Source organism: Hyperolius riggenbachi, chromosome 6 (assembly GCF_040937935.1).
Source record: "Hyperolius riggenbachi isolate aHypRig1 chromosome 6, aHypRig1.pri, whole genome shotgun sequence".
Classification (NCBI taxonomy): domain Eukaryota; kingdom Metazoa; phylum Chordata; class Amphibia; order Anura; family Hyperoliidae; genus Hyperolius; species Hyperolius riggenbachi.
Window position 1 is genome coordinate 373,026,655 of NC_090651.1, and position 21,003 is coordinate 373,047,657.

The 21,003-nt window shown below is 43.3% G+C and overlaps 1 protein-coding gene across 1 annotated transcript in view; it reads right to left on the minus strand.

Annotated features, from left to right (window-relative positions):
* LOC137521947 (uncharacterized) overlaps positions 1 to 16,009 on the minus strand; it is a 52,386-nt gene extending 36,377 nt beyond the window's left edge. The window contains exons 1-3 of the mRNA XM_068241903.1: positions 15,913 to 16,009; positions 8,709 to 8,763; positions 8,031 to 8,054 (exon numbers count right to left, since the gene is read on the minus strand). Coding sequence (XP_068098004.1) covers positions 8,031 to 8,054; positions 8,709 to 8,745 — 61 coding nt within the window. The 5' untranslated portion in view covers positions 8,746 to 8,763; positions 15,913 to 16,009. The remainder of the gene's footprint in view (positions 1 to 8,030; positions 8,055 to 8,708; positions 8,764 to 15,912) is intronic.
* Between the last annotated feature and the right edge of the window lie 4,994 nt (positions 16,010 to 21,003).

The following is a 21,003-nucleotide window of genomic DNA, read 5'->3' on the forward strand; positions in this document are numbered from 1 at the left end:
CAATAAAGAGACATCGTTGTCGGATGATTGTTCCTGCCTTTCTGGGGTAAAGCATGTGAGTCTTGACATTGTGCGATCTGATATGAGTGGGTGTGCCACTGTGGTTGATTCCTGTGTGAATCCTGGAGGATTCTCTCCTGACTGCGTGCAGTTTGAATCTGTGCGATTTGATGCCTGTTTCTCTGATATTCCTGCAGATTGTGATCAGCATGAATGTGCCAGTTTTCTCAAGGATGTTTGGGATCCCTTGTCATTTAGAGACAGATCTTTAAGATCTTCCATCTGTGATCCTGCTATGGGGAAAATTCCTAAATTATGCAGCATCAAAAGTAAAATTAATATGTCTAATAAAGTTTTTTCCTGATGTTGTCGCTATTTCTACTGCAAATGCGTCTTTGTCTCACCCTGTTCACACCTGTAAGGGCCCGTTGCCTGGTGACAGTTGCTCCAGTGTTTCTGTCCTGAACGCCTTACAGTCTGCCCCGCAGATCACGGAGTTTTGCGCTATGGAAGCGTCAGTTTCACAACCTAAAGCGATTTTTGATTCGCAAGTTTTGCGTTCTGACTCCTCGGATTTGACATTGTTAGCCGAATCTAAGAGTGAGACAGCGCTTCTGTTTTGCGAATCTGATGCTGAAGCTTCTTTGCTTTGCCCAGAGAAGCTTTCTCTGAATCTGCCCTGTACCATGAATGAAAACATGATCTCCACTCGCACTGACATTTGTGAGTCCCTTTCTTGTTCTGAGGAAAATGCTGATTCTGCACCCTGTACTCTGGATGAGTTAATATGGCCTTGTTTAGAGTCTCCTGCAGTGTCCCTAGAGGCTCGTCTAGGTATTGCTACTATACTCACCTGTTTTTCTGCAGTTTTGGAGTTGCAAGCTAGTTTGACTGCTACACAGAATTCTGGGTGCAGTGAGATTAAAGTTAGGGAGTCAGTGTGTGTTCCAGTAAATATTCCTGTACATTCCGCTCATGATGATGAAATTCAGTCTCAGTTTATGGTGGAACCTTCCCTCGGACATATGCCCTGTCCACAAAATAAAGTTCCAGTTTTGCCCTGTAACATGGATAGTTCAGAATCCTTCTTAGAAAACTTGGAAAATGATGTCCTGGAGACCTCCGAGTTCCTCCCAAAGGGTGCAGAACTTGTAGGAGATGTCTCCTGCCCTCCAAGTCCTTCTGAGGTGTTGCCCACTTCAGTAGGCATTGCTGTTGTGCTGACTACCTTTGCAGCTCTGGTGGAGCTTCACTCATATGAAGTCAATGATGATATTATTGTCACAGAGATTTTTAGGTTTGAGTCCAAGCATTCTTTTGAAAGTCCAGTGCTTGAGACCACTGCTCGTGATGATTCTCTGCCCGGTTCTGGTTTTGGTCTTGTCGTAACGGACTCTGAGGCTGGCAGTTCCTCGACGTGTCCTGAGATTCCCCTTGGGCTAGTGTACCCCGATGTGTTCTGTGACCCAGAAAGCCCAAGTGTGTCTCGGTTGCCAGCCTGCTCAGATGCTTCCTCGGTGGAAACCTGTTCTGATGTTGCCTGCCTGCCTGCATGCCCAGAGCTGGTCCCTGAAGGCCCTGATCTTGATGCTTGTCCTGGTAATTCTGAATCCGGAATTGTCATTGGTTCCATAGGGGTTCTTGATAGTTCTCCGTGTGAGCCTGGTGATCGTTCTGCCCTCCTGGGATCTCTTCGGAGCTTCAAAGTGTTCTGGGAAATCCTGGGAGAAATATTTCCTGGTACCTTGGATGAGATCAGCAGTGGGTGCTTTGTGGAAAGGGACACTTTGAATGGGTCTTGTGGCAGGTTTGGTATTTTTGGACGGTCCCTGGAAGGTGGTGGGCATGGCTCGGTGGGTGTCGATGGCTTCTTCTCTGGCATTCACAGTCCTGATGGGTGTTACACTGAGACTTGTGGTACTGATGGGCATGTTTCGGTGGCTTCTCCTTCTGATGAGGTCGGTTTCGGGTGGGCTGACTCTGGAATTGGGCCTTGTCGGGCTGTCCTGACCTTCATGAGTCTTCAGTTAGAGTCTTTTGCAAATATCAGGTTAGAGGCTCGTCTGGAATCCGACCCTAGAGGGGGGGGGGGGGGGGGGGGATACTGTGAGGATCCGCTCGGCTGCCAGTGCAGGAAGGCAGCTTTTTGACCACTGTTCAGGTCTGCATTCTGCAGGTCTCTGGAAGAGAGACCTTTTGTCAGTTTTGCAGCTTGCTGCTGAGGAATTTGCATACGTTTGTCATGCAGATTGCCTAGCCACATCCTTTGTAGACTTGCTCTATATATACCATGTGATATCACTGTGATATCACAGACCTGGGGTGGTCATAAGGTTTAGTCCTGTGAAACACTCCTGGAGTGTCAGCCTTGCTCATTGTTTGAAGATTAGCCTAGAGTAATTCCTGGGACTGCACTAGGCAGGTTCCCTAGTGCAGTTAGGATTGCATATCTGTTTTGTTTGTCTGTTGCGATTGTCCTGTCCCAGCGGTGGTCAACAGGAGGTCGTTCTGATCTTTGTTTTTGGAGTATAGCTGGAGCAGCGGTTGCTACCAGCTATCTCATCTGATCTGTCTTGCCTGGATCACACTCGCCTTGCGCTAGTGCTGTGGATCCTTCTGTTCTGTCTTCCTGGATCGCACTAGCCTCTTGCGCTAGTGCTGTGGATCCTATCTCTCACTTATTCCTGTTTTTGTGTATCTGTCTTGTCTGCTACGAACGCTTGCTGGAGGCTCGGTGAGGTAACCGTTAAGCAAACGCTCGCGTCCTCTGTTTCATGTTTGTCTGTCGGTGGTTAGTTAGGCGTGCTTGTCTCTGTTGTGCTTAACACGCGGGGACTGTGCATAAATGCGTGCACTGTTGCGAATGAGTGCTGTGTTCGCGTTTAGTTAGCATTTGTTATTTTCCTTATCTTCTCATTGTATGGTTTGCTGTGCCTTTGCTACTCTCGTGCTCTGCCTTGCTGTAGCCTTGTGTCACCTCTGACAATCGCCTCTCTCGCGATTGCGTTCCTACTTCATATCTGCTGTTGTGTGTGCACCGTCGCGGGTTGGCGACTAGATTGGGGCACATACATACATTCTGTCCCTGTGCTCATTCTCTTCCGCAATCGCTTCTATTGCGATTGCGTTCTCACTTGGTTTCTTCTGTTGTGTGTCCACTGTCGCAGGTTGGCGGCTAGGTTGGTGGACATACATACATTCCTCATCTGTGCTTATTCGGTCTTGTGTCGCTGTTAGCAATCGCCATCTCTGGCGACTGCCTTCTCACTTTATCTTCATGGTTGTGTGTTCATCGTCGCAGGGTGGCGACTAGTTTGGTAGACACACATACCCTCTGTTGCTTTGATCTCTCTCTTTCAGGGCTAATTTGGCCTACGTTTCTTCCCTTCGTACAATTCCTGTCTGGCGTCTGTGGCAGGGCAGAGGAGCTGTTCCTCTGCACTCCACAGCTCCACCTGTCGACAGGAATTTCCCTCTACAGGTGCATTGCACCTTTTGCTGGGTTCCCTCAAATTATACGCTTGTGTAGGCTTTCCGCAGTGTCAGCGCACGTCTTGTGCGCTGATCACGGAGAGAATTCCACAATCGTTACAGTTAGTCACCTCTGGGGGGTGGGTAGGGTTAGGCACTACCAGGGGGAGTGGTTAGGGTAAGGCACCACCAATGGAGTGGTTAGTTTTAGGCACCACCAGGGGAGGGTTCTGTATGAGGATAGGGTTGCGTTAAGCTGTATTGTTGAATTACGTAACGATTTTTAACGTTAATATATTTTTGTAATTAATTTTTGCCTGTTTGAAAATGGTATTTATCATTAACCAATTTCGTTGATCAATGTTTATCGTTATTGAGATTTCGTTATCCACCGGCGCCAATCCAGCCAGGCCCTTTTGTTTAAAAAAAAGCTGGGGTGGGTAGAGCACCCAGGGACCACCTAACAGCCTGCCCGGTGTCCACAGATGTCACTCCCGCTATCAGTGCTGATACTGTTCACTGGAAGAAATAAAAACAGCTCCTACGCGAATACCCCCGGTCGTGTCTGACCAGACATTCGCGCTGGGGTGACGCCGTGACTCCGCCCAACATTTTGTTGCTATGGCAACTCCTCATGAGCTCCTCATTACTTTGCTTTAAGTGATCCCTAATCGCTCATATTGAGTTGTCATTATCCCATGTTGAGAACACTTATTACTGGAACTTTTTACGTTTTTGCTTATAATTTCTGCATGTATATGCATACCGTTTAAAAAAACGAATAAAGCCATAAGCAGACTTTTACGTGATGAGGACTCTCCATTTTTATTATGAACAGCTGGTGATGAACTTGAGTGCCAGAGAGGCTGTAGGGTGGCCAATACCCCAAACGCGACATCGGGCCCTGAAGGCCGCACCATCCAGGGAGTCCCCACCTGACGGGGCGTGTTGTATTACCCATTGATTGTTTTATACTTAAAGAGAACCTGTACTGAGTAAAATTATTCAAAATAAACACATGAGGTAACTTCAAATGAACATTACATAGTTACCTTGCCATCAGTTCCTCTCAGAAGCCCACCATTTTCTTCTGACAACAATCCCTTCCAGTTCTGACAACATTTTGTCAGAATTGAAATATATCAGTTGCTGTCAGTTATTTATCCGTTGCTGTCAGTTATAGCCGAGAGGACAACTGATGTGCCAAGTAATGTCTATGTTTCCCTATGGCTAAAGTGGGCAATGTTACAGTTTAACAGTGTGCTGACCAGGAAGCTGTTATGGGGTAATGGCCATTTTCAAAATGGAGGACAGAGAATTCCCTTGATCACAGTGGACAAACAGGACGCGGGAAAAAAGAAAGAGATTGAGGCGTAGACTACACGGGGGGAAGTATGACTTGTGTATGGTTATTTTGACTTTTAATTTTCAGTTCAGGTTTTCTTTAAAGAAACACAAGCACAAACAGAAGCACAGCTATTATCTTCTATCTATTTCTATGAGGGGTACACACACTGAATAGCAGCGCTCCACACCTGTTACATGATATAGGACTCTGTAGTGTGTATGCGGTGAGTGTACATGGACTTTTGCACAAAATTTTAACTGACTCACAGTACAATTTTCTTAAGGATAGAGGATTCCTCCATATGAGTGCAGTTTTCCAAGTGTGATTTTTTTTCTATATTGTGTATATTGAATACAGCAGCACACTATTGGTTATTTGGTGCTTGTACATGGACTTTTGCATGAAATTTGAAATTGATTTGCAGCATAAATTCCTTGAGGATTGAGTAGTCCCCTATATGAGCGCAGTGTCCAAGTGTGATTCCATTCTATATCTGTATAAATTATTTGGTATTTCATCAGTTTCTTTAAGTACTGAGAGGATAATTTGACGTACAGATAAAAGTAACCATAGTACTGTTGCCAACCGTACATTACCAAAATGTGTTATTATTATCAGCGTCACTCAGCACCCAAATTCATCTATGCCTTTTCAATATATACCCAAGAGGGCACAATCAGTAATGTATCACATCTGCATTTTTAATCAGGGCATGAGTCAATTTGGTTTTCTTATACAGTGGGGTGCGAAAGTTTGGGCAATGCTGTTAATCGTCATGATTTTCCTGTATAAATCGTTGGTTGTTACGATTAAAAAATGTCAGTTAAATATATCATATAGGAGACACACACAGTGATATTTGAGAAGTGAATGATTGGATTTATAGAAAGTGTGCAATAATTGTTCAAACAAAATTAGGCAGGTGCTTAAATTTGGGCACTGTTGTCATTTTATTGATTCCAAAACCTTTTGAACTAATTATTGGAACTCAAATTGGCTTGGTAAGCTCAATGACCCCTGACCTAAATACACAGGTGAATCCAATTATGAGAAAGAGTATTTAAGGAGGTCAATTGTAAGTTTCCCTCCTCTTTAAATTTCTCTGAAAAGTAGCAACATGGGAGTCTCAAAACAACTCTTAAATGACCTGAAGACAAAGATTGTTTCACCATCAGGTTTAGGGGAAGGACACAGAAAGCAGTCTCAGAGATTTCAGCTGTCTGTTTCCACAGTTAGAAACATATTGAGGAAATGGAAGGCCACAGGTTCAGTTCAAGTTAAGGCTCGAAGTGGCAGACCAAGGAAAATCTCGGATAAACAGAAGCGACGAATGGTGAGAACAGTCAGAGTCAACCCACAGACCAGCACCAAAGACCTACAACATCATCTTGCTGCAGATGGCGTCACTTTGCATTGATCAACTATTCGGCGCATTTTACACAAAGAGATGCTGTATGCAGAGGAAGCTTTTTCTCCACCCACAGCACAAACAGAGCTGCTTGAGGTATGCTAAAGCACATTTGAACAAGCCAGCTTCATTTTGGAATAAGGTGCTGTGGACTGATGAAACTAAAATTGAATTATTTGGGCATAAAAAGGGGCAATATGCATGGAGCAAAAAACAACACAATATTCCTAGAAAAACAACACAGTATTCCAAGAAAAACACCTGCTACCTACAGTAAAATATGGTGGTGGTTCCATCATGCTGTGGGGCTGTGTGGCCAGTGAAGGGACTGGGAATATTGTCAAAGTTGAAGGACGCATGGATTCCACTTCATATCAGCAGATTTTGAAGGTCAATGTCCAGGAATCAATGACAAAGCTGAAGCTGCGCCGAGGCTGGATCTTTCAACATGACAACGACCCTAAACACTGCTCAAAATCCACTAAGGCATTCATGCAGAGGAACAAATACAACGTTCTGGAATGGCCATCTCAGTCCCAAGACCTGAATATAATTGAAAATCTGTGGTGTGAGTTAAAGAGAGCTGTCCATGCTCGGAACTTAAGTCATGAAACCTGAATGAACTAGAAATGTTTTGTAAAGAAGAATGGTCCAAAATACCTTCAACCAGAATCCAGACTCTCATTGGAACCTACAGGAAGCGTTAGGAGGCTGTAATTTCTGCAAAAGGAAGATCTACTAAATATTGATTTCATTTCTTTTTTGTGGTGCCCAAATGTATGCACCTGCCTAATTTTGTTTAAACAATATTGCACACTTTCTGTAAATGCAATAAACTTCATTTCACTTCTCAAATATCACTGTGTGTCTCCTATATGATATATTTAACTGACATTTTTTGTTTTTATTGTAACAACCAATGATTTATACAGGAAAATCATGACAATTAACAAGGTTGCCCAAACTTACGCATCCCACTTCATTAATAACTACACCTTTTCTTTGACGAAAGAATAATGAAAGTGGTTTAGAGGTTGCCATGCTTGCTTTGTTATTGGCGCTGTTCATACATCGGGTCTGTAGATGTCACTGGTGTAGTTATTTACTGTATAAGATTATCTACACTGTTATGAGCCATCTTCATGTCCTGCCCTGGCTAACCACTTAATGACAACCAGTCTTATAAAAACGTCCTGCTAGAGCCTCTTAACGGCTCCAGGACGTTTTTATAAGTCAAACAGTGCTGCTGCCGCTGTGCGCGTGCACGTGCGTTCCTGTGAGCGTGCAAGTGCGCACTCCCCCGCGCGTGCACGTCCGCTTCCCCACATGAGATTAGTGAGAAAAAAAACCACCATAGAAAAAATACACCTTTATTTCCAAATAATATATTGTCACCATACATTGTACTAGGGACATCATTAAAATCTTGTGATAACCAGGACAAATTGGCAGATAAAATGTGTGGGTTTTATGCACAGTAGCTGTGTTTATATTAAAACTATAGGGGATGAAATTGGAGAAATAGTGTATTTTTTCATTTTTTCCTTGTTTTTCCCTTTAAAATGCATAGAAAATAAAGTAATTACTGAAAACAAATATCAATATGAAAAAGCCTAATTTATGGTGAAAAAAACAAGATATAGATCATTTCATTGTGATTAGTAGTGATTAAGCTATTGGCAAATGAAAGGGATGAGCACTGAATGGTGAAAATCGCTCCTGTCCGTTAGGGTAAAAACCGCTTTGGGGTGAAGTGGCTAGAGACATGCAAAGAAGACATTCTGTGTGTAGCACCAGACTTACCAGCATGGCAGAATGAGATCAATGCTGTAATAAAGAAGAGAATTAATATTTTTATTAGTTTTGAATAATATGCATGTATATTCCTGCCTCTAAAATGTAATACAGCAAAATTCCACTTTTGCAGAGAAATAAGCAGTTACTTTACTTCAACTCTAATTAGTGCCAAATGTTATTTCAAGCTGTGTATCTGGATTCTGGGGATACAGTTACCCAGTCCACCTGCATGCGTTCATGTAGCTTTCTGTCTATATTATTTTGTATCCAATGTTTGTTTCTTACTTTGTACAGTGCCATGAAATATGGTGGTGCTTAATAATAATAAAAATAATGAGCTTGTAAAGACCTATGCTGTACAGAAACAGTATAATGTTTTGTGAAAGTGGCTACACAATCTATCATAACAGCTTCAGCTACATAAAATATTTGTTATGTGGGTTCTTTATAGGTGTATTTTGAGAAACAACATCATTTCTGAAGATAATAGCCTGTCTATTTGTAATGTTTGCCGTGTGAGGTTATGGCCTGGGGAGGGGTGGTCACTAAAGATGCCTTTCTTGCCTTGGCCCCCTAACCTGCCAGAAACTGCTCTGTCAGTAGCTGTTGGAGGGACTGACCAATGATTGCATCAGGTTTCCATGGGTGTGGCTATGGTAGTCATTTGAATGAATGCTTACTCACCCAAGAGGGCAATGAGGAAGATTGAGGTGGCCTTCATGTTTCTGTCTTGAGGTATCTGAAATTAAACAAGTACACTTATTCAAACAGGCGGACGTTCTTCCTTGACAACCTTACTGGTGTCCAGTCTCATGACTGGCTATTTATGTTGCTATTTACGCGTATTTTTGTACGTGTTGCGGTCCGCAATAGCGCTAATTACAGTCGGGAATGTGGAAAAAGATACGCGTGGCCAGTCCTGACGGGCCTGTCGGCAAAAACGAAACTAGCTGGCAGCGGGGGACCAGAGGATTAGTGAGTGGCTGCGAGGGCACAGGACTGCTGCAGGGGGCTGGTAGAAGCCACAGGTGAGTAAAACTCATTTTTTTTTTCTGGCTTAAAGGGAAGGTTCAAGCAAAAAAAAAAAAAATGAGATTCACTTACCTGGAGCGTCTACCAGCCCCATGTAGCCATCCTGTGCCCTTGTAGTCACTCACTGCTGCTCCAGTCCCCCGCTGGCAGCTTTCTGACCTCGGAGGTCAGGGCCACATTGCATACATTTTTACGCATTCCAGCTAGTGCAGGAACAAAAATTTATGCGTTTCACCACTAACGCGTAAAAATGTATGTGTTAATGATCCTGCACTAGCGGGAATGTGTAAAAATGTATGCAATTTGGCCCTGACCTCCGAGGTCAGAAAGCTGCCAGCGGGGGACTGGAGCAGCAGTGAGTGACTACGAGGGCACAGGATGGCTGCATGGGGCTGGTAGAAGCCCCAGGTAAGTGAATCTCATTTTTTTTTTTTGCTTGGACCTTCCCTTTAAGGTTCACTTTAATGAACTCTACAGTTACGTCCCATCAGCCACAGACAGCCACACAGAGGATGTAACTGTAACGTCCTTTGGTCCCAAAGGGGTTAAAAGAAGCATATCAGGTTCCATACTTACCTGGGGCTTCCTTAAGCCCCCTTGAGGTCGATCATCCCTCACCGTCTCTAGGGGTGGCTCCTGTCACCTGTAATACTACCTGAAAGCCTGTCCACATGGTGCTTCACCGCACATGCATGGCCTGGCCAGGGCACACATGCTTGACAAAAACAACTCGGCCAGGCTTTCAGGCAGTATTGTGGGTGACAGGAGCCACCCAGGGAGACAGTGAAGGACGGTGAAGGGAGCTTGAGTAAGTAGAGAAATAGGGTACCTGAGACCCTTCTCATCTCAGGTACACTTTAAAGTGACACTGAAGCGAAAAACAAATTATAATATAATGAATTGGTTGTGTAGTACAGATAATTAATCAAACATTATTAGCAATGAAAATAGTCTCATATTTTTATTTTCAGTTCTATAGTTTTTTTTATAACATTGCTTCATTCTCTAATATTTGTATTTTACACACTACTCAGCATTCTAAATGATTTCACAAAGCAGGCTAATGAACTTTTGAGCTTTACGCTGCAGAAAAAAACAAAATACAGTGACAGACCCTTGAGATAATAAGTTTCAGAAGACAGAGCTCTCTGCGACTTTGAAAGTCACAGAGCTCACTGAAGCTCTTTTGCATAGATAACAACTGGAGTTTCTTAACTCTTCCTGTTCTGGAAACAATATTAGACTCATAGCTCTGCTGCCAATGTTTTATTTCTTAGCTGTACTACACATACAAATCATCATATCATAAGTCATTTCAGATCCCCTTTAACCCTCCTGGCGGTTTGCTAAAAAAATCGCCAGGGGGCAGCAAATCTTTTTTTTTTTATTTTTTTTTTTTTTCATGTAGCGAGACAAAGTCTCGCTACATGATAGCCGCTGCTCAGCGGCATCCCCCCAGCCCCTCTGATCGCCTCCGGCGATCGGCGACCAGGAGATCCCGTTCAAAGAACGGGATCTCCTGGAGGGCTTCCACCGTCGCCATGGCGACGGGGCGGGATGACGTCACCGACGTCATCGACGTCGTGACGTCAAAGGGGATTCCTATCCACCCCATAGAGCTGCCTGGCACTGATTGGCCAGGCAGCGCACGGGGTCTGGGGGGGGGGGGGGGCGGCTGCGGCGCGACGGATATCGGCGGATTGGCGGGTAGCGGCGGCGATCGGGCACTGCACGCAGCTAGCAAAGTGCTAGCTGCGTGCAGCAAAAAAAAATTATGCAAATCGGCCCAGCGGGGCCTGAGCGGTGCCTTCCGGCGGCATAGCCCGAGCTCAGCTCGGGCTTACCGCCAGGAAGGTTAAAGAACAAGCGACACCCTTGCTAACCTAGAAATTAAAAAGACATATATAAGTAGATAAATACTACCTCTACTTGCATAACAGATGTATTGTGCTATCCACGTAATGATTCCTGTGAATTTTATAAAGGAAAAGCAAAAAATCCTATTCTAGGCAGTGGCCATCTTGCCAAGCTAATGCTGACATCATATCCTCCCTGACTCTTGTTTTCCCCCCTCCCTTCTCTTGCTCATTGTGTATTCATTAGCTGCCCTCCTCCCAGAGTCTTCAGACACTCCCACTGAAGTGTATACTAGGAACTGCACTGTCTTATTTTTTATTTACACATCCAATCACTGAGTCACCTCAGCCTTGCTTGTAAGCACAAGTAATCAGAGGGCGTGTCTGATAAGCAGCTAGGCAGGGAAATAAATTGAAGAGGAGGAATATATTATAGATAAAAAGAACTCCCAGCATTCAACTCTTTGGCACTGTTTGGCACTAGGACCAGTGCTCCTAAAGTATGTGATAACTACAAACCATAACAGCAGGAAAAGTTTTGCAAGTTTTGAATGCAGGATTAGCATCTTTATTACTTAATAAACTCAGACCAGTTGCTGTTGAAATTTTATTTTTATGGTGACAATACCGCTTTAAAGCAAACCCCAGGTGAACCCGAGTGAAAAAATAAAATACTTAATTTAGGTAATTGAGGTCAAAATGTGTGTGTGCGTGCGTGCGTGCGTGCGTGTGTGTGTTTAAGACAGAAATGAAAAAAAATTCTAGGTTTTTCTGCAATCTGACTTAGTCCATTTGAAGGAGCTTGAGGTCTATAGCACACATTTTTTTCACCTGAGTTTTCTCAAGTACGAAAATGCTTTTGGTAGTTGGGTAGAACCTTTTCACCAAATTTTGGTACGTTTTCAATAGCAGAGTTCTGAAAAGTTATTTTAACGAGAAGATAGCATTGACCCATATGCAATAACTTTTTTTTTCACTGACTTTCACCTAAGGCCCCGTTCACACTGCACGCGTTTCCAGTCGCGTTTTGGAAACGCGTGCAGGTGGCCGACACGCACAAGATCAGACATTGCATAGAGTGCAATGTCTGATGTTCACACTGCATGCGTTCCGGACCTGTGCGGTCCGGGAACGCATGCTGCACGGATTTTTTGTAAAAACGCGTGGCTGTCCCATTCACTTTCAGTGAATTGGATCAGCTACGCAAAGCACAGAGACGCACATGACGTGCGTTCCTGTGCGTTGTGTTCTGAACGAAACGCACCTGCGTTCTGTGATGTGAACGGGGCCAAAGAGATAGTTTTTATCTTCTCTTTAAAATAACGTTTTAGTAGTCTGCAAGTTAAAAAAAAGTTCCAAAAAGCAGGTGAAAAAGTACCATCAAAAAGGTTTTGAGATTTTCTTGCTTGCTGGTGGCTTGAAAGACATTTTATTGTTAAGCTGTTGAAATATCACATAGGAGAAAACTTGAAAAGTGAATTGAATAATGGACAATGGCCCATATGCAATTCAATTTTTCTCCTTAGAGAGGAAATGTTGCGAAAATCTTAAAATTTAAAACACGTGCAATTAAGAAGTACATTTCTCCCAAAGTAAAATGAGCCAAAATTACTTTTCACCTATGTTGCTGTCACTTACAGTAAGTATTAGAAATGTGACGTTGCCGACAGATTTTGGGCAAGACCATCTCTCCATAGGGGATTCTCAGCATGGCCTTTATACTGTATAGGTCGCATTCACAGTGGGACGTTGCGTTTCAATGCGACGTTAAAGTCGCAACGTGTCTGCGTTAAGAGGTAATGCACTGCAAGCAGTGAGTTACCACAACGTAACATTTAACGCGACTTTAACATCGCACTGTGAATGGCCCATAGGATTAGCATTGCAGTGCGGTAAGCTGCATTATAAGACTTTATAACGTGCGACCATAACGTCCCACTGTGAATTCGAGCTTAAGGACAATTCCTGAAAAAGATTTATACAAAGATGCTGGCCAGCCTCCCTGCTCGCTGCACACTTTTTTGGCAGTTGGACAGAGCAACTGCCATTCAATAAGTGCTTTTAAAAATAAAGAAAACCCTGAGAACACCCCATAAGAAGATGGGCTAGTCCAAAATCTGTCGGTAATGTCAGATTTCTACAACCTGCTGTGAGTGACAGCAACATAGGAGAAAAGTAATTTATGGCTCATTTTACTTTGGAAGAAATGTACTTTTTATTTGTAAATGTTTACATGTATTTAGAATTTTAAGATTTTGATGAAAGAGGTCCTTTAGGCTGCTTTCACAGTGGGACGTTACAGGCGCACGTTAGAGCAGCCTGTAACGCACCCCACCGCACAGCAATGAAAAATCAATGGGCTGTTCATAGTGCCCACGTTGCGTTACACGTTCGTTTGAAGTTCAGCATACTGTGCTTTGTAGCGGATTAAGCCGCGTCAGACTGTTTGCACATGCTCAGTGTGTTTTTTTTATTTATTTTAGGGGCGGAGAGGAGGAGGGGAGAGGCCGCTACGTAGCCAGGCACATGGCTACTTGACATTCACTGCACTTGCAGTGTTTACTTCTTGGAGCGGCCGCTGATTGGCTGGCAGGACCGAGAGCTCTGCTCACGTGGTCTCTGCAACGCCTCCGACAGAGCAGGCGCACCATGAGCTGCTTGTAACGCTGCTCTTGGTAACATCCTGCTCCACCACCACCAGGCGTTGCGTTAGGGGCACGTTATGTGCCCTATAACGTCCCCTAAACGCAACGTCCTGGTGGGAAAGTAGCCTAAAGCCAGCCTTTTAAGCCACCAGCAGTAAGCAAGAAAACACTCAAAATAGTTTTCATAGTACTGTTTCACCTACTTTTTGGTACTTTTTTTAATTGTAGACTGCTGAAAAAGGTATGTTAAAGAGAATATGAAAAATGATCTCCTAGGAGAAAGCTCAGGAGAAAAAGGGATTTGTATATGGCCATATGGCCTATATGCAATTAACTTTTTCTCCTGAGTTTTCTCCTAGGACTCCTAGGAGATCATTTTTCATCTTTGATTGAGAATAACTTGTCAGCACTTTGAAGTATAGACCCATATGCAATTACTATTTCTCCTGAGTTTTCTCCAAGGAGATAATTTTTCAACTTCTTTTTAAATTAACTTTTGCAGCACTTCAGTATTTTCTCGCTTACTAGGGGTTTAAAAGGCATTGTATTCACAAAGTGTGAAAATATCACCTAGGCGAAAAAGTTAATTGCACATGGGCCACTGTCATAAAATGCCTTTAACCCATTACCGACCACTCCACGGCGATTGTCGTGAATGTGGCGGCTCCCCCAGGACCATTCAACACCAACTGGCGTGAAGTCTTACTCAGAGGTACACACCTAGCCACTCACTCCGCTCTTCCAATGAACTTCGCCTAACCGCCCCCCGCATCACCCAGTCCCATGCACGCCTCCAGGACTTCTCAAGAGCTGCTCCAACACTATGGAACGTCCTACCTCCACCCATTAGGGCAGCCCCCTCCTTCAACATCTTCAAGAAAGCCCTCAAAACTCACCTTTTCACTCTGGCCTACTACCCCTCACTAGTGCTCTAAACCCACAGCTGAACTCTGGTCTCCTACCTCTCGTGTCCCTACCTCTCCCTCTAGATTGTAAGCCTGTGCGCAGGGTCCTCCTCCTTTTGTGTCCTACCTGATCATGCACCTCCATTACTGTGAACCCATGCTATGCATCTGAGTGAACCTAACTTGCCTAATCTCCATGCTCCCATCCAGTGACTGACTAAGCATTACCTGGTACTCATACTTTGCTGTGTGATCTGGTTTTTCTTGTATTCCTGTATTGTCATATTGCTGTATGTCACCCCTAAATATTGTCTGTAACCTAAATTAATGTCCAGCGCTGCGTAATATGTTGGCGCTTTATAAGTACAATAAATAAATAAATCCTGGGAGCTTGTTCTGCAGGAGATTGTGCACGCCGATGCGCGTGCATCTCTGCTTGAATGATAGAGCTCCGCTTTGCCATCAGTCTCCCAGCGGCGATCACCACTAGGAGACTGTTAGACGTCGAAACGGACCTCTATTTACAATGTAAAGTGCTACAATCTACGGCAGAGCTGTACTGGGGACAGCCGTGTCACTCGGCTGTCTCCCTGGGAGGCCCAGGAGCGATCGGCTCTCATAGGCTGATGCCTATGACAGCCTATCACTGTCATTGGCTGGCGGGGAGAGGGAGGGTGGAAAAAAAGAAACAAATAAATAGACACATTTATAATAAAAAAAATATATACAAACAAATAAAAAAACAAATAAACAAACAAACATCGCAGGAGAGATCAGAGCCCACCAGCAGAGCTTCACAAGTGATTCCCCCAAGGGGATGGGGAATCACTTGTGTGGTGAGTTGTACGGCCCTGCAGTGAGCCCTAAAAGCTGCAGTGGCCTGAAGTGTAAAAAATAGCCTGGTCACTAGGGGGGTGTAAGCCTACGGTCCTGAGCTGGTTAACCCACCAGTAAGCATAAAAATACTTAAAATAATTTTGATAGCATATTTTCAGGCTCATTCTAAGTAAGGTCAGTACATGTCACCTTTCACTTTAAAGTCACTTGAAATTTTCTCTAAGTGACAATAATATAAAAATAAAATAATAATACAGAAAATATGATATGACAAAAGTTGATAATTTCATCTCTTGTTAACCTGAAGCAAGAAGTTTTGAATAAGGATGATACCATTTATTGGCTAACTTCGAGATGAATAAACAGTAAGCTTTCGGCTAATAATAAGCCTTCGTCGGACTTGGTTCTATTAGCCAAAAGCTTACTGTTTTTTTCATTTCTAAGTTATATAACAATAAATGGTGTCATCCTGATTCAAAACTTCTGCTTTTACTTATGGCTATTGGCTAACACGGTACAACACTCTACTGCTTTTTAACTTTGAAGCAAATTAAGTTTGAACAAGGCCTTCTGATGCAGCCGTTGATGTTGGTGGGTTGTGGTAAGTACTCACCTTCACGCACTACTCTCCTCTGTAGTGTGACGTCCCTCTAGACTGGAAACAGCAAATAGCCGATGGTTTGTCACGTTTATATAACTTTATTGAAAGGTGGAGCAGTGGAATCAGGTGACATTGGAGCTGTTCCGATTGTGTATTTGCAGATCTATTGGGCAATATTTGAAAAGACAATACATAGAAGAAAAACAAACTGCAGAAAGATGGATGCAGAATATTCCAAATTTAGTAATATTTTTATTACTATTTTAATCATAAAAAATAATATAAAAATAATTGAAACATTCCAAAAATAAAATAAAAAAGAAAACAAATATGGTAAAGGAGACCCAAACTGTTGAGCAACTAAAAAGAGCAAAAATAAAAAAAAATATTTACAGGCAACAATGAGGCAACTTTTCAGCTTGAAAACTACGGCAACAACTAATCAGTCTCCGAACTTTTATGAGTGTTAACAGAAGGTGTAATACATGTGTAATAAGCATGACCCTGTTTCAAATGTTAGGGAAATGTGTTGTTGCTTGCACCAGATTCAAATAAGAGTATATATTTTTGAAAAAAATAAATAAATAACATTTCTCAATTTCAATATTTGCTATGTAGTCTTTGTACTTTAACAAAAAAAATTAACATGGGGTTTACATGAGTGACAAATCACTGTATTCTGCTTAATTTGTGTTTTACACAGTAAGACAACTTTTTGGGAAATATTGCAACAAAATAAAGTCAGATCAGTCCTCTCAGAAACAATAGGGTACAAATGGCCTCAATTCACTAAGCTTCTCTCCTACGTTTCTAAAGTTATCACCATGGTGATGAGGCATGTAGTATTCAGGAAACATTTTACCTCAGGCAAACTGATCTTAGTGAATTGAGGCCAAATTGGCTAATTTGATAAAGTGGAGGTGCTGGTAACCTTCAATACATGACATGAACCCTCCTGAAGCTGAAACAGGGTCTTTATGTACAGAGATTTTTGGGGGGGTCTGAAGTGGTTAAACAATATTCTGTTATCTGGATCTCAGCTGAGCGTCTGTGTCACAATGTGCAACAGAAAGATTAAAAGTGCTGGCAATTCCAGTTCCAGAAAAAGTCATGATAACCTGATCCTTAAATACTGGCTAAAAATTGACAGACAGTATCAGTTAGAATGTGGACCACGCACTAACATTTGTATTCTACATAAGTCAACGGGACATGCAGCAATAGAAAAAATCACATTCAATATTAAAGTGACCCAGAGATTAATAAAAAGACAGTTTTTTACTTACCCGGGGCTTCCTCCAGCCCCAGAAGTATGGATAGTCCGTTGCCGTCCTCCTGCGGTCCGCCGTTAAGCACACTAAATAATATGCTTTATTTATGAACTGTGTTTTGCGTGGAGTTTTAGTAAAACCAGAACGGCGAAAATACAAGATATAGAGTTTATTTTATAAAATCTATCGGGGATATGTTTATTTTGTGCCAAAACGTTCATCTCTGGTTTCATTTAATGACCGGCGGCAGGATTCATAAGCATGGGGGAGTGGCATCAGATTGTCCTTCCAGACAGAGTAGCTATCTCCTAAAAACTAAAACAGCTCTGGGAAAATGCTTGAATCCTTGATTAGACATTTATACTGTTGAGGAACAGAAACAAAAAAGAAAGGGAGCGCTCTCTAGTGCATTAACCTTTTTAATTTTTCTCTCTTTCGCAAGTAAAAAATAAAACTCACATGATACAAATATCAGTAAAACATATCACACTCAAGGTGTATATCACCATGTCCTGGAGATGGTATAGCCTGCTCTTTCGCCTCCACTCTATGGCCAGTAGCAGTGGGAATCCGGAAGTCTGTCAGATCTGACGAAGGCGTGGAACGCCGAAACGCGTCATGACGTATTAGGCGCAGGGCAGCTGCCGATACTTCCCCGTGTTCCTGGCCCCGCTGACGCTACCGGACTTCCGGATTCCCACTGCTACTGGCCATAGAGTGGAGGCGAAAGAGCAGGCTATACCATCTCCAGGACATGGTGATATACACCTTGAGTGTGATATGTTTTACTGATATTTGTATCATGTGAGTTTTATTTTTTACTTGCGAAAGAGAGAAAAATTAAAAAGGTTAATGCACTAGAGAGCGCTCCCTTTCTTTTTTGTTTCTGTTCCTTCCCAGCACAATTACTTTGGTCCCAGAGTATATTGGAGCAGCTCCTGGTGGAAACCTTATGTACATTGTGGATAGTACACTTGTCTGAGCGCAGTGGAACTATAAAGGTGTATTTATACTGTTGAACCTGTAAAATCTCTCCCCAGCTAGCTATTTTATTAATACATCTTGAAAAGACTAGTTTGAAATTTCAGCCTATGGTATGCCATATTGTCTAAGCAGCTCAACATCTTTTAACAAGTAATTAGAAAAGTACTGAACCTGTATCTATGCATCAACTTAAAGCTTTAGTTTCCCGGAATCATACCCTAGAACAAAGCTCGAGAAATAAGAATTTGCACCAGGAGGCTTGTATTCAATATCTTCCACCTAATTGGAAACAACTTTTGGAGCAATTTTGTGTGTAGATGAGTAATATACTTGTAGAAGATTTTGTTTGATTATGTTCTTAAAGAGACTCTGTAACAAAAAAAAAAGTTCCCCTGGGGGGTACTCACCTCGGGAGGGGGAAGCCTCCGGATCCTAATGAGGCTTCCCCCTCCCCTGTAGCTGCAGGCAATACAGCGCTGGCTCCCCCGAAGTGTTCCGCAATCCTGGCTCGACAAGCTACATTTATTTACCTTACCTGTCTCTAGCGGGTGGCACTGTTCTCAGTCGGGTGCGCAGTAGAGCATCCCGACAGCGATCGGCTATTTCCGCCTATTTCTGAGCGGAGAGCCGATACTGCGCCTGCGCTGGAGCCGGGAAGGTAAATATTTACATCCCCGCCGTTCTGAGAGCTTTTTCGCCGCCGCTGTGGGACACAGGAGGACGGAGGAAGCCTCGATAGGAACCGGAGGCTACCCCTACTGAGGTGAATATCCCCCAGGGGAACTTTTTCTTGTTACAGATTTTCTTTAATGATATCCAGGTTTTACGGTTGTTGAAGTGTATTATCTTTGCTATTGTAATAGTTCTTACAAAGCTTACTATAAGAAATATAGCTGATACTACTCACACTTATACAGTCTACAACTCCATGGTTTCAGTCCAGCTCAGATGATCTACAGATCGCTGTATCATGCCATAGATGGGGTGACTACTCCTCAGCCTATTAGGCCAAGTAAAGGCGAGGGTGCTATTTACTCGATCTGGGAAATATTTTATGCAATTTATAGCTTACTATACATGCAATTAGAATCTCTAAGATTATGTTTGTCTTCCATACTTAAAATGTAGGTCAAGTTGTACTAGTAGTATCTTTTGACTACTCGTAAGTTTATATTTGTTGACTTTTTCGCTTCAATAAAAAATAAGACTTGATTGGAAAAAACAAAAACAACAACAACAACAAAAAGACCTAAAACAGGTCCTAATAGTGTAAAACCACTTTTAATAGAAGTTTAAAAACATGAAGATTTACTCACAAGCGTCGAACAAGTTTAAGCGTATAGCGGCAGGTACAGCAGGTCCCTGGGTGAACTGACCACACAGGTGCTGCTTCGAACTCCCCGCGGCTCCAGTGCCTTGCATCTACTTCCGATCCCTTGTGACGTAGCTTTTTCCTACGCGTTTCATCAGAAGCTGACTCATCATGGGCTAGTGTTCTGCGCCCCATGTATTTGTATGTGTTATAATTGTGCGCATTACTTCTTTTCACTGTTCAGCTCCAGAACATGCTTTTCAGTGCGTTCTCCTCTCCTCTTCATACCGTGTTTCCCCAAAAATAAGACACTGTCTTATATTATTTTTTTCCTTCAAAAGATGTGCTGGGGCTTATTTTTGGGGAGGTCTTATATTTTGTGGGGGTAGTGAAAACCCCCTTGTGTATAGCTAGATCCCCCAAGTCTACGGCCAGATCCACCATCCCCTTTTGTATGGCCAGATCCCCCCCTTAAGTATAGCCAGACCAGACCCACCTAATGTACAGCCAGACCCCCACCCCTCTTGTGTATAGCCAGATTCCCCCCCCCCTTTTTTATAGCTAGACCCCTAATGTATTTCCGGGTCCCCATCCCCTTAGTGTATAACCAGACCCCCCCCCCCTTAATGTATAGCAAAATCCCCTCCCTTGTTTATGGCCAGGCAGGCACCCTCTTAAGTATAGCCAGATAACCCACCCCCCTGCATAGCCAGATCCCACTTGTGCATAAGTCCCCCCCACACACACACACACACACCGCTTCCCCTGTGGCCGCTTTACCTCGTGCCAGCCCCCTCCTTTAGAAAGTTGAATCCCTGTGCTCATAATCAGACCCCCGGCGGCATAATTCAAACCACAGATCAGCGTTGAAGTCAGCTAGAGCTTCATTGTAACAGTACTTCCGTATGCAGGAAGTAAACAGAGAGGCCACTTCCTGTATACGGAGGCGCATTGCAGTTCCCAGCTGGTCTGCGGTTTGAATAATTGTTGCCGGGGGTCTGGCTATGAGCACGGGATGCGACTTTCTGAAAGCGGAGGTGGCAGGAGGTAATGCGGCGCCATAAGGCGGGGCTCTGGGGGTCGAGACAGCCGCTGCCACTAGGGCTTATTTACAGGCAGGGCTTATATTTTGGGCATGCTGCTCGATATCTGCTAGGGCTTACATTAAGGGTAGGTTTTACTTTCGGGGAAACATGGTAGTTGTCAATAGGGATGAGCGAGCGAGAATGTTATGCTCCAGCTCATGGCAAATTAGGCCTCTGCAGCTAGTTGTGGATTTCTCAGATAATGGTGCATATTATTCGCATTCATTTTCATCATTGCACATTTCTGAAAATTCACCCGCAAATTTTGGGGCACAATTGCATTGAAGATTACAGCCGGCAGCTAATAGCAAAGCACCCACACCTGCTATAATCACCAAATTTGCTAGGTATGTTAAGGACAACAGTGGGAACAAGGGGAAAATCTTTCAAAAAAGACCTTATAACATACCTCCCAACATTTGAAGATGCGAAAGAGGGACACTTAAGCCAC